Below are 13,006 nucleotides of genomic sequence, written 5' to 3'. Positions count from 1 at the left end.
TAAATAATATTATGAGACCACACCCTGCTAATTTTGCTTTTATTTTAGCATTTATACATTATTTTTAAATAGTTTTTTTGTTTGTGTAGAAATGGAACTTGTTATTGAAATCTAATAAGTAGTATTCACTTGTATTTTGATAGAGATGTACATTTTCAAAAATGTTTTGTCTAGGTGAGGGTTGTACAGTACAAAGAACCCCCACACTTCATGGCGTTGTTTGGTGGAAAGATGGTCATATTTGAGGTGAGCTTTTTCTAAAGACAAGTCAGCCCCAGTATAACTTAATATTTATTTTTTAACTGTTATTTCGTTAAATGCATGTGTAATCAAAAATATTTTTTAATTATTTCATTAAATGCAAGTTTAATCAAAAATATTTTTTTAATTAATTCATTAAAATTCTAATAAACTGTTATTTCATTAAATACAAATGTTATCAACAATTTTTTATAGTTCATTAAAATTCCAATAAATGTTAAAGATATTTTAAAACATTAGCGTGTACAATCATAAAAATGTGTTAAAATTTTTGTTAAAGGGAGGTAAGGCAGGTTGGACAAAGGGTAAAGTGACAACCAATGGCTTAGATTACGAAGGACCTGGTGACAAGTATATGCTTCAAGTCAGAGGCACTTCTGCACTTACCTGCAAAGCCATTCAGGTAATACATTATTTTATGGTGGATATTTCAAGAATTATTGAAGCAAGATATAAAGTTTTCATAAAAAACAGTTGATTATATTATTTTATTTTTTTTGAGTCTTCTGGATTAACAAACAAAAGGTATAATAAAACTAATTATGAAAAATCCTTTCAGGTACCACTTTGGGCATCTTCCCTGAACTCTAATGATGTTTTTGTTATCTTCACCAAAAGTGCTGTCTACAGCTGGGCAGGTAAAGGCTGTACAGGAGATGAGAGGGAGATGGCCAAAAATATTGCTGCCAGGTCTCCTAGGTAACGAATGCAGCAAGCCTCTTTATAAGATATCTATCTGTTCCGGAGAGAATGTTTTGTCTTTAATTTTACCTTTTTTTTTCTTTATCTGATTCCTCTTATCTTAATCTTAATTAAAAGTTTAGAGGATATGTTTTTGTCATTACCTCTTTATAAGATAGTTATCTGTTCCGGAGAGAATGTTTTGTCTTTAATTTTACCTTTTTTTTTCTTTATCTGATTCCTCTTATCTTAATCTTAATTAAAAGTTTAGAGGATATGTTTTTGTCATTACCTCTTTATAAGATAGTTATCTGTTCTGAAAGAATGTTTTGTCTTTAATTTTACCTTTTTTTTTCTTTATCTGATTCCTCTTATCTTAATCTTAATTAAAAGTTTAGAGGATATGTTTTTGTCATTACCTCTTTATAAGATAGTTATCTGTTCCGGAGAGAATGTTTTGTCTTTAATTTTACCTTTTTTTTTCTTTATCTGATTCCTCTTATCTTAATCTTAATTAAAAGTTTAGAGGATATGTTTTTGTCATTACCTCTTTATAAGATAGTTATCTGTTCTGGAGAGAATGTTTTGTCTTTAATTTTACCTTTTTTTTCTTTATCTGATTCCTCTTATCTTAATCTTAATTAAAAGTTTAGAGGATATGTTTTTGTCATTACCTCTTTATAAGATAGTTATCTGTTCCGGAGAGAATGTTTTGTCTTTAATTTTACCTTTTTTTTTCTTTATCTGATTCCTCTTATCTTAATCTTAATTAAAAGTTTAGAGGATATGTTTTTGTCATTACCTCTTTATAAGATAGTTATCTGTTCCGGAGAGAATGTTTTGTCTTTAATTTTACCTTTTTTTTTCTTTATCTGATTCCTTTTATCTTATCTTAATTAAAAGTTTAGAGGATACGTTTTTGTCTTCACTGTTTTTTTCTTTATCTGATTTCTTTTATCTGAAATCTTAATTAAAAGTTTTATGTTGATGAATATTTACAGAACACTGACAAATGTGTTTGAAGGACAGGAAAAGCCAGATTTTTGGAATGTATTGGGTGGTAAAGAAGAATATGCCTCAGAAAAACTTTTACAGGTTTGAGAGTTTGATTTGTGGTTTTTTGTTCAATAATTTTTAGGTAAAATGTATCCTTTTAAAACAGACTGGAATTTACAAATATGTGTAAAAAATCTAATCCAACTTTTTAAAATTGAAATTTTTTTAATAAATAAATTATTTTCTCTTTCATCAGGATGATGGCAGTCACCCACCTAGGTTGTTCCATTTATCCAATGCTAAAGGTTTCATTAGTGTTGAGGAAATTCACGATTTTGTGCAGGTTTGTTTATATCAAGATTATTCTTTAACACTTGAACACTTTTCTAATTTAACACTGACATCAAGAAAAGCTGGCTATAACTGAATAATTGAACCATGTATAAACACTTATATGTATAAACAGTGTGTAGACCATTAAAAAAACTGGACTGAGTTACACAATTACAATAAGCACTTATACTGCACAGTTTGGTCTTGCGGTATAGCGCTAGACTGCTGAAGTTTCTAGTTGGAATCAGGGTTCAGGTCAGTAGAATGTCCCTTAGTCCACCCAGCTCTGATGGGTACCTAGCTCACATTTTGGAAAGTAAAGGTGGCTGGGAGTAGTGCTGACCACACTATCTCTTCATAAGCAGAGGTCACAGAAACAGGTGAACTCTACTTCACTTGCCCATAAACCACCAGGTTAGAAAAGGGAACTTTACTTCCACTGCTGTTCACGTATCATATGATGTTTTGTTTTGTTGTGCCCCACAGTCAGATCTGATTGAAGATGATGTCATGATCCTGGATGCCTGGGAATGTGTTTACATCTGGCAGGGAAAGAACAGCAACAAAGTGGAAAGAGAAGAATCACAAAGATGTGCAATAGTAGGTGTTTCAATTGTTCTGTTTACATTTGTGTTTGTTTGTAAAAGTTTCTATACTGGAAACTTTGTTTTTGTTCTGGTTCATTCTTATTTTTTCATTAACTGTTAACCTTTTAAAGAATAGAATAGTAATTAACAGATTATTTTAATATAATTAAAGGGAAACAACTCTCTAGTTTTTCCTAAAAATAAACTAAAATTACTTACTTTTTTCCTTTTTAACTTATAATAAGTTTTTTTATTAATATATTTTTTTAATTATTCAAATTTTGTGTTGCATTTAAATTTGATCTTAAATTTAATGTAAATATTGTAAAATAAATGTCATATTAATTATTTTTTTTAATTATTCAAATTTTTTACCACATTTAAATTTGATATTACATTTACTATAAATATTGTAAAAAGTTATTTATTTTTACTTCCTTCGGTGTGCACAAAAGTGATAATATAACAGTAATTTTTAAATACTAAGATCTTGTTTTTATTGAAGGAATACCTCAAAACAGATCCATCTGGTAGGGACATGGATACAGCAATATTTAGCATTAAACAGGGGCTTGAGCCACCATCATTTACAGGTTTCTTTGGAGTCTGGGACAGAGACCTATGGAGTGTATGTTAACTTACTTATACTTAATTCATTAATTAATTAAACATTTTTAATAATACATTTCTACAACTCTTTTAAATGATGACTGTAATGAGTAGTAAAAATGGTAATAAATCTATGTATGATTGATCAACAGAAGGGACTGACTTATGAACAACTCAAGAAGCAGATAGCAGATGGCAATATTCCAATTGAGCAAGTACATGAGGTAAAAATAATCATTTTTTTTTCCAAAAATAAAACAATAAATTATCATAAGGACAAGAAGTTAAATCCATGGAAAGTTTTTTATTATCTTACTTACATATTAAAAGTATGTTTTAACCTTGATGGTGTATAGGCTATTATAGGACATAAACATTGAATAACTGACAAAAAAGCAGAATTTTTTTTTTAAAGATATTACATGTGAATGTATTCACCTATTATGTGTATTTCAGAATGTTTCCAATGGAGGTCAGGATTTTAATGAGGTGCCCAAATATTCACTAGCAGAACTGCAAGTTGCCTCAGAAGAATTACCACAAGGTGTGGATCCATCAGCAAGAGAGGTAAGTGATATTTGTTAAACCTGTGACTACAGTATCTATCTTTCATACAGCTGTATTTGTATTCTGTTTGAAAACGGTAGCTGCAGTTAGGATTTTGTAATACATATTTATTTCAAAAGCATTGTTAGTAACCCTATACAAGTACAGTATTATAATTACAATGGACTTTTCAACCCATCATCAGCACATATCATTATTGTTAAACTTCACAAAAAACAAGTAACAAAAACTTTTACTAAGACTAACAGCTCAACTTGTAATAAAATGTCTTTCTTGGGGGTAGGGAGGGAGTGGGGGTGTTAAAGAAGGGAGCTTGTTTAGTTAAAAATTCAATGTTCTATTTTGTTTGTATTCTGAATTTACAAATAATATAAGATTTCACTAGATGTAGGGACTAAATGTGTAACACAATGTTATTAAACTTCTAGTATATTTGTAGTTTTTGGAAAAATTGTTCATCAAAGGATATTTTTCTTTGGTAAAACAGGTTTTATGGAATTCATTTTACTTTTTTTATAAAGAAATTGTAGCATTTACAATGACATTTATTAATGTATATAATTGAGTTAATGTTTATCTTTTTCCTAGATTCACTTACTGGATGATGAGTTTCGTAAACTATTCCACATGTCCTACTCTGATTTTAACAAGCTTCCAAGCTGGAAACAGAAGCAGCTGAAAAAGAGCTTTAAACTTTTTTAGTTCTGTATCTACCTTTTTTGTTTAGTATTAAAATCTTCAAACAAATTTTTTTACTGAGAACTTATCCATTAGTAGTATGTGCTACTTATTTATATCTAGATTATTTATCAGATTTATTATGTAGACTGAATGTTCTATAGATATCTGTCCATTGGGTAATTTTTAAAAATCCTTTTTAATAATAGTCTTATGATTTTTTTATTAGCTTTATGCTTCCAATTTTTTATTAGCTAAAAAAATTGTGTTTTTTGTAGTTGTATGAAAAAAAGGAAATTAAAGCAATATACGTAGAATTAGTAAACGAGCATAATTTTAAGTGTAAATGAGTAAAAACAGTCAATGTTGGTAGATGTGCTCTAGTACATTTCTCAAATTTTTTATAACTTTTGCTTATAACTTTAGCTTGACATTATAAGACTACATGAAAAATGTACCATTAAACAACATAATGTATTAAAATTCAGCTGAGGACTATAAATGCATTGTTTATACTTTAAGCACATCTCAAACTTGGGTTTGTGAAGTTCTTTATTTGATTTGTTTAGAGATAGTGATGAGTACAATTTTACCATATTTTTGTACGCAGTTGATGTTGGACTTTCTATATAGTAAAAACAATTGAATTACAAAAGTATTCATAGTTTTCCTGTTTCATAGACCTATTCAAACAAAAATGGAAGTTGTCACTGTATGTGTGACCAATAATACATTTTAAAATGCACACATAGTCACTTTGTAATTCTTATTACACATGAGTGATTTTATGCAATTTAATCAATATGTTTTAGAATATTCCAGTTAAACTACACAGGAACTTTTTTTAAACTGCTGTTTTCTTCTTAATAACACCTACAAACGCTGCTTCCTTTTTGTACTACATGTTTGTAGTATGTGCTTTAAGTTAAAATGTATCATAGTATGATCGGCTGTACTCAACTAACATCACCTGAGCTAGTATTTATTTCACTAAATCTCCACATTGAATTGTTTTTCCACACTTGTTACTATATAAATATAGATCTGTGATTTTTTTAAAAATCTTTCAAAATGTTCATTTATTACTTTCTGTTAACTGTTTATATACTATGTAATACTTTTAGTAAAGTATACAGAAAGAGTAATACAATTTTTCAGTAAGCAACTCACTTTTATAGAGTTAAAAACAATTTACATTGAATTTACCTGGTTTTAATGTGTTGTCATTGATTATTTTTTTTAAATAATGCTATTACTAATTTAATGTAAAACTAGTTAACTGCAGAATCTACTCTTTTTTTTTTAAATATTGTTAAGTATATATCAAATTTAAAATCTAGAAATTTTAGATCTAGAAACATAAACTTAAGATTTATTATCAATACATTTACATCTTATCAGTTACTGTAAAAACCAAGAGAAAACTGCATCACATAAATCACATTCATCTAAGTCAAATCATTCTGTTAGAACTTGTGTGATTCTGATATTTGATACATGATGTGTGTTATAACTTATCAATATTCCTAAGCTCTCATCGTTATTTATTTTTATATAATAAGGTATACAAAACTTTAACATACACTTGAGCAACATTCCATTTTTCTAGTGTGTTAAAACCTATGTATTTAAAATTAATTGATTCATACATAAAAGTAAATGCATCTAAAAAATGTTGGCTTTATTTATTTTTTCCCTTAATTATAATTTTAAAGCAAGGGGAGAGGACTAGGTTGTTTTTAAATTAAAAATATCTACTAAGAATAAGATGCATGGTAATGGGTGCTTTGTTGTGATAGTGTTTCTTGTGTGATTAGCTTGCAGTTAAAATATGCACTTTCTTTTAAACAAGTTTGGTCGTTGCTGTTTATAAAGCTTACAATTTATTAACCCTTTTTAAAATAAAGGAGATGGTGATATTTTTTAATGGATTTAAGCAATACAAATCTAGTGAGCTGCTAGTTTATATATATATATATATATATATATATATATATATATATTATGCTGAATGTGAAAAGATATAGAATCTGTTTAAATAAAGAATATATCTACATTTTTTTTACACAAGATATAAATAAATCAGTTTTAGATTGTGAAATTTCAACAAGGTTAGCAGAAATTCAAATTAAAACTTTATCAGAATGTTCACAGAGAAATCTTTTTGGAAGGCCAGGCTTTTTATTTTCTGTAGATGGCATTTTTTTTATAGTAACCCTCTCAAAATATTTTTGGGTAAAATGTAAACAAAAATAGATATAGAATCACAATTTTATATCCACAAAACTTCCCTAAGGGGATATCACTTCCCATATTTTGGTTATTCACAGTGGGTTTTTGTGCATAATTTATATGTATATAAATCCAGGCTTAAAATATATATTTATAATCTAAAAACAGAATTTTTAAATTAATAATTAGCTATGAATGGGAAGATAAATAGATGAAAACATGGAGGGGTTGGTCAGTTTTTTCTATTCTGTTAAAATTAATTATAAGAAAAAAATATTTTAATCATGATAATCAATATTACCAGTTGTTTTTTTCCCATAATTTAATGTAATTTTATTTACATTACTAAATATAAAAAATTTTTATTTTGAATTAAACAAATGAAGTTTGTATATGTAAGATGTTTGTGTAATAGATTGAAATAATTGTGAGGTCAAGGGAACTCACTCTTCTGTATTAGTTATATTTATAATATTGTTATCTTAAGTGATGTCCCTTGTGTTCTTCCTCTCTTTTCGCAACATGGCGTCTGTACATAATAAAGACTGTTAACAACCAATGTGGCTTCCTCGTCAATCTATTATAACTGGCGACGAAGGATAAACATCTACTAGAAAGAGCACCTACTTACGCAAAAAAGAGGTTTGCTAGAGCTTATTAGCTAATTATTTCTAGAATTATGGCGCTGTATGGCCAAATAAAAGAATTTGATGCGAATGATGAAATCATTCAAGATTACCTAGAGAGGTTAAGCTTTTACCTAGAAGCTAACGACGTGACGATAGAAGCCAAAAAGAGAGCTGTTTTGTTAACAGTCATAGGGCCTCAACAATTTAGGCTACTAAAAGACTTATGCGCACCAGCCAGTCTAACTACCAAGAGCTTTAACGAGCTGAGCAAATTGCTAACAGACCACCATGCGCCTACCCCATCAAAGTTTTTATGTAGAGCTAGATTTGACAGTAGGACTCGTCAACCAAACGAGTCAATATCAGAATATGTTGCTGCTTTACGTCATTTAAGTGAATTTTGTGAATTCGGAGACACGCTGTCTGACAGATTATGTGAAAAGTTTGTGACAGGTGTAAACAGCCCTGATATTCAAAGAAAGTTGCTGCTCGAGTCAGATCTAAAATTAGAAAAAGCAATACAACTTGCAATTTCATTCCAGCAGTCATCAGATGCGGCGAGATCTTTAGCACCTTCAGAGATCCATGCAGTAAACAGCAGGTTAGTCAATAAACATCAACCCCATCAGAGCATTCCAACTTATGCTAAACAGCCTGCTCGTTCAAATCCTAGATCTAAATCTAGTAATAATTATCAAAAATGTCATCGATGCAAAGGTCCCCATGCATCTCATCGGTGCAAGTTCAAGTTAGCAACTTGTTATAAGTGCAGTAAGCAAGGTCACATTGCCAAGGCCTGCTTTGCAAAGTCTTCGTCTGTTGCTAAATCTAGCCAGTCAAGACAGTACCGCAACCAAAGGCAGCACTATGTTAACTCTCACCAAGACTACCTAACCCAACCAATGAACCACTCTACCTGTGAAAATGCTCAAATTGATTTGCAGCCGGATTTCAACCTGTTCTCTGTTAAATCAATAAGTCATGCTCCCATCAATGTACAAGTTAATATCAACGGTAAGAGCATCAGCTTCCAACTTGACACTGGAGCATCTCTAACAGTCATAACAAAGAAAGATTTTGACGCTGTCAAAGGAGAATCAGTGCCTCTACAGCCATGTCACAAGTGTCTAACAACATACACTGGTGACAATGTTCCGGTAATAGGAGAGTGTATGGTTCATGTAAGTTATAATGGTCAAAGTGTTAAACTTCCTCTTCTTGTGGTTGAAGGAAATGGACCGCCATTACTAGGTAGGAACTGGTTAAGTGATCTTAAGTTAAATTGGGAGAGTATTTGTTCATTGAAGAATGTAAAAGAATCTAGTCTTACTTCAATAGATAAAGTAATATCTGAAAATAAAAGTGTTTTTGGCAATTCAGGTTTACTAAATGATAGAACAGTGAAGATAAGCATTAAAGACACAAATCCAAGATACTGCAAAGCTAGAGTTCCACCTTATGCAATGAGGAATAAAATTGAAAATGAGCTAAGTAGATTGGAATCTAATGGCATTATAAAGAAGGTAGACTATTCCGATTGGGCGACACCCATTGTGCCAGTGTTAAAGAAGGATGGTTCTATAAGAATTTGTGGAGATTATAAAACTACACTGAATAAGCAAATAGAGCTAAATAGGTACCCTATACCTAACATTGAGGAAATTTCTTTGAATTTGGCAGGAGGAGACAAATTCACTGAATTAGACTTTAGTCATGCTTACACTCAACTAGAACTGCATCCAGATTCAAAAGTCTATACGACAATAAACACACATAAAGGACTCTACCAATATGAAAGACTATGTTTTGGCATATCATCTAGCCCTGGAATTTTCCAAGCTGTCATGGACAGTATTTTTAAGGACATTCCAAATGTTTGTGTGTACTTTGACAATGTGTACATAACTGGTAAGAATGACACTGAACATCTTAAAACACTTGATAAAGTATTGAAAATTGTTGGTAAAAAAGGTTTAAAGATAAACAAAGATAAATGTCAATTCATGCTGACAGAAATTAGTTTTCTTGGTTATATATTAAGCAAACAAGGCATCAGACCTCAACCTGAGAAAACAAAAGCCATTAAAGAAGCACCCAAACCTGAAAATACCCAACAACTAAGAGCTTTTTTGGGCTTGATAAATTACTATGCAAAGTTCATAGGGAATCTGTCTGGTAAACTATCACCACTGTACAAGCTGCTACAGAAAAATGCAACTTGGCACTGGGGTAAACAACAAGATACTGCTTTTAATACAGCAAAAGAGGCTTTGTCTGCTGACACCTTACTAACTCACTATGACCCAGGGAAAAGACTTGTATTGACATGTGATGCTTCACCAGATGGTGTAGGAGCAGTCTTGTCCCACATGGATGAGAAGGGTGACAGACCCATTGCTTTTGCCAGTAGATCTTTGAACCAGGCTGAGAAAAATAATTCTCAGTTAGATAGGGAAGGCTTAGGCATCATTTTTGGTGTTAAGAAATTTCATAAGTTTCTGTTTGGTAGGAAGTTCACCATCTTTACAGATCATAAACCATTGCTGGGTTTATTTGGAGAAAACAAAACCCTACCTGAGCATGCCTCACCAAGGATTCAAAGATGGGCTATCACACTAACTGCATACAATTATGAATTGAAATACAAACCTGGATCTGAGAATAGTGCAGATAGTCTTAGTAGATTACCTTTAAAAAACCAAAGCCTGAGCTATGTACCAGAAGATGTATTTGTTCTCTTCATTATCATGGATAACTCCAATATAAATGTGAATGATATTAAGAGAGAAACACAAAAAGATGAGTGCTTAATAAAAGTATATGAGTACTGTAAGAATGGTTGGCCTGAAGAGTCTATGAATGATGACTTAAAGCCATATTAAATAGGAAATAAAAACCTTTGTGAAGATAATATAAAAGATGGAGAAGATACAGTCCATTATCAGTCAGTTACCTAAACAAAGTATTTGTAACTTAATAAATGATTGTGGTGATATGGCAATTTCAAATGTTTTAAAGAGAATACATTAGTAAGAAGGAATGTGATCATCAAACAACTTTGCTAACATCATTAGCACTTACAGAAACTAAAAGGGTAACATCAAAAGGAAAGAAAAAAAAAAGATTTTTGCCATTTAATACACCCACTTCAAATACTAAATGACAGTTGCAAAGTGATATGGTCCAGGATATTACTTGTAAACAGTATTTTTGGTTACCAGGAAAGCACTATCAGATTACCTGAGAAAATTGATCAATCAATGAAATCTATGTCAATTAAGGATCTGAATAATAGCATAATACTTTCAGATGCCAATTCAAAAATAGTTCCATTAAATCATGACAACTCATGCATTGAAAGAGAATTTGGTGTTAATGAGAATGTGTATCTAAGAAACTATGGGAGAAGGGAAAAATGGATACCAGGTCAAATTGTTCAATGTACAGGACCTGTGCCTTATAAAGTTAAAAATAACTTGTGCAGATAATAAGTGTGAATCTGCCAATCCCACCAAATCTGAACAGTTCACACCAACTCAGTTTGTTCCACAACCAAGTTCTGTTGATATGAGTGAACCAAGTTGTCTGGAGTCAGAAAATGTAAATTCTGGAGTTAATGATTTAAATCCTAGACCTCCTGAGATAGAGAATCCAGATGGTCAGAATATTGAGTCACCAAATCAAAAGCCACTGAGAAGGTCAAGCAGGACAATCAAGGTCCCAAATAAGTTAGACCTATGATTCTAAAGGTCAAAAGGACTTTGACATTATTGTTTTGTATTTTGATTATGTTGTAGCATATTGTGCATTGTTTGTAAGGATGTAATCTACCATAGTGTTCATGTTACAATATAATTGGTGATTTCAGGATACTATCAATTGTTCTATTGAGAGATGTGTTATTGTGTTCTAAGGGTAAAGGGATGTAATAGATTGAAATAATTGTGAGGTCAAGGGAACTCACTCTTCTGTATTAGTTATATTTATAATATTGTTATCTTGAGTGATGTCCCTTGTGTTCTTCCTCTCTTTTCGCAACATGGCGTCTGTACATAATAAAGACTGTTAACAACCAATGTGGCTTCCTCGTCAATCTATTATAGTTTGAATGAGTTTTTTAAATAGCTTTTTACTGTGTACTTTTTGTTTAAAATAAATTTCTACCAATAATTAATGTAATTTAATAGCAACAAATATGTAGGCCTATTTTTCAAAGCAAAAAAAAAAAAACTGAGTTAATTCGATTATCTTTTTTTTTAAATTTTTTAAACTCTGGAGTGGTGTTTCATCATCATCTTTTCCCTGTTATGCCCAAGACACACGGAGCCACCCCAGAAAGCTCTTTCCACTTTTTCTGGTCTCTGGCAATTTTCTTGGCAGTCCCCCAAGATAATCTTGCCTTTGTCAGTTGCTTTCTGCTTTGCGCCTCCACATCTCCCCTGGCCTTCCCTGTTTTCTTTTTCCTTGAGGAGTCCAGTTAAGCGCAATTCTTATATGATGTCATGTGCATTCATTATTAAAATGTGCCCCTTTTTTTTCAAACAACTTCAATATCTCATGGATGGGACACATTTTAAGAATGGATCCTGATACAATCACAGGAATAGCGCTGGAAGTCTACAGTCTTTAAAGCTCAGGCTTCTTGGCTGTTTTCACCAATCAATGACTCAGTTATAAATTTTATTTCCTCACATGTTGAATGCAAACATGAAAGATTTCAAATATTAGATGATTCACTTAAAAATATGATTTAATTATGTACACTTAAAAATAATAAAATTTTATTTATACTGTACTTTGGCTTACGTCATTTAAATGTTGATTTTGTTAAATTTGGAATCCACATTTGACTCATTTTATGTGTGTACCCCTCAGAATTATGGGATGTCATGGTCAGATGGTAGAGCACACATGTTGGAGCCTAAGTCCATCCAGCTCTAATTGGTACCTGACTAGGAAAACTATCCATTTATGCAGAGGTCATTTAAACCGATGAACTCTAAATAAGTCAATTTTCAAAGAAATAGAGCTACAAGGATGGTGTGGTCGAATGGTAGAGCATTTGGCTGCTAACCTGAAGGTTTTGAGTTCGGATCTAGGGACTGTAGGCCATCCCTGAGTCCACCCAGCTCTGAAGGGTAAATGAATCACATTAAGGAAAGGCGGCGGGGCATAGTGTTGACCACACCATTCTTTCATATGCCAAGGTCAAGATACATATCAACTCAACTTATAGCCCAATCGATCATTTGGTTAGAAAGGGGAACTTTACAGCTTTGCTTAAACACAAATTAAAGAATTACTGAGTTACTTTTTTTAAAATGGTCAGGAGGTAGAGCTTAAGCCAATGGCCAAAGAATCTTTAGCTTGGTTTAAAGGCTAGAGTTTGTAGCGTATCCCAACAATTCTATGACGCATTTTAAAGAATACAAT

At 31.4% G+C, this 13,006-nt stretch overlaps 1 protein-coding gene across 3 annotated transcripts in view; it reads left to right on the top strand.

Moving 5' to 3' along the window:
• LOC131944718 (advillin) overlaps positions 1–6,457 on the top strand; it is a 37,682-nt gene extending 31,225 nt beyond the window's left edge. For all 3 annotated transcript variants that reach the window (XM_059305509.1, XM_059305511.1, XM_059305510.1), the window contains 10 exons: positions 175–246; positions 542–664; positions 821–960; positions 1,944–2,037; positions 2,195–2,281; positions 2,758–2,871; positions 3,364–3,486; positions 3,620–3,691; positions 3,924–4,034; positions 4,623–6,457. In XM_059305509.1, the coding sequence (XP_059161492.1) occupies positions 175–246; positions 542–664; positions 821–960; positions 1,944–2,037; positions 2,195–2,281; positions 2,758–2,871; positions 3,364–3,486; positions 3,620–3,691; positions 3,924–4,034; positions 4,623–4,736 (1,050 nt within the window). In that variant the 3' untranslated portion in view covers positions 4,737–6,457. The remainder of the gene's footprint in view (positions 1–174; positions 247–541; positions 665–820; positions 961–1,943; positions 2,038–2,194; positions 2,282–2,757; positions 2,872–3,363; positions 3,487–3,619; positions 3,692–3,923; positions 4,035–4,622) is intronic.
• Positions 6,458–13,006: the final 6,549 nt, after the last annotated feature.

The sequence above is a fragment of the Physella acuta genome, unplaced genomic scaffold (genome assembly GCF_028476545.2).
Source record: "Physella acuta isolate Inbredline_101_S28 unplaced genomic scaffold, ASM2847654v3 ptg000505l, whole genome shotgun sequence".
Classification (NCBI taxonomy): Eukaryota; Metazoa; Mollusca; class Gastropoda; family Physidae; genus Physella; species Physella acuta.
This window is presented reverse-complemented; position numbering and strand designations above follow the sequence as displayed.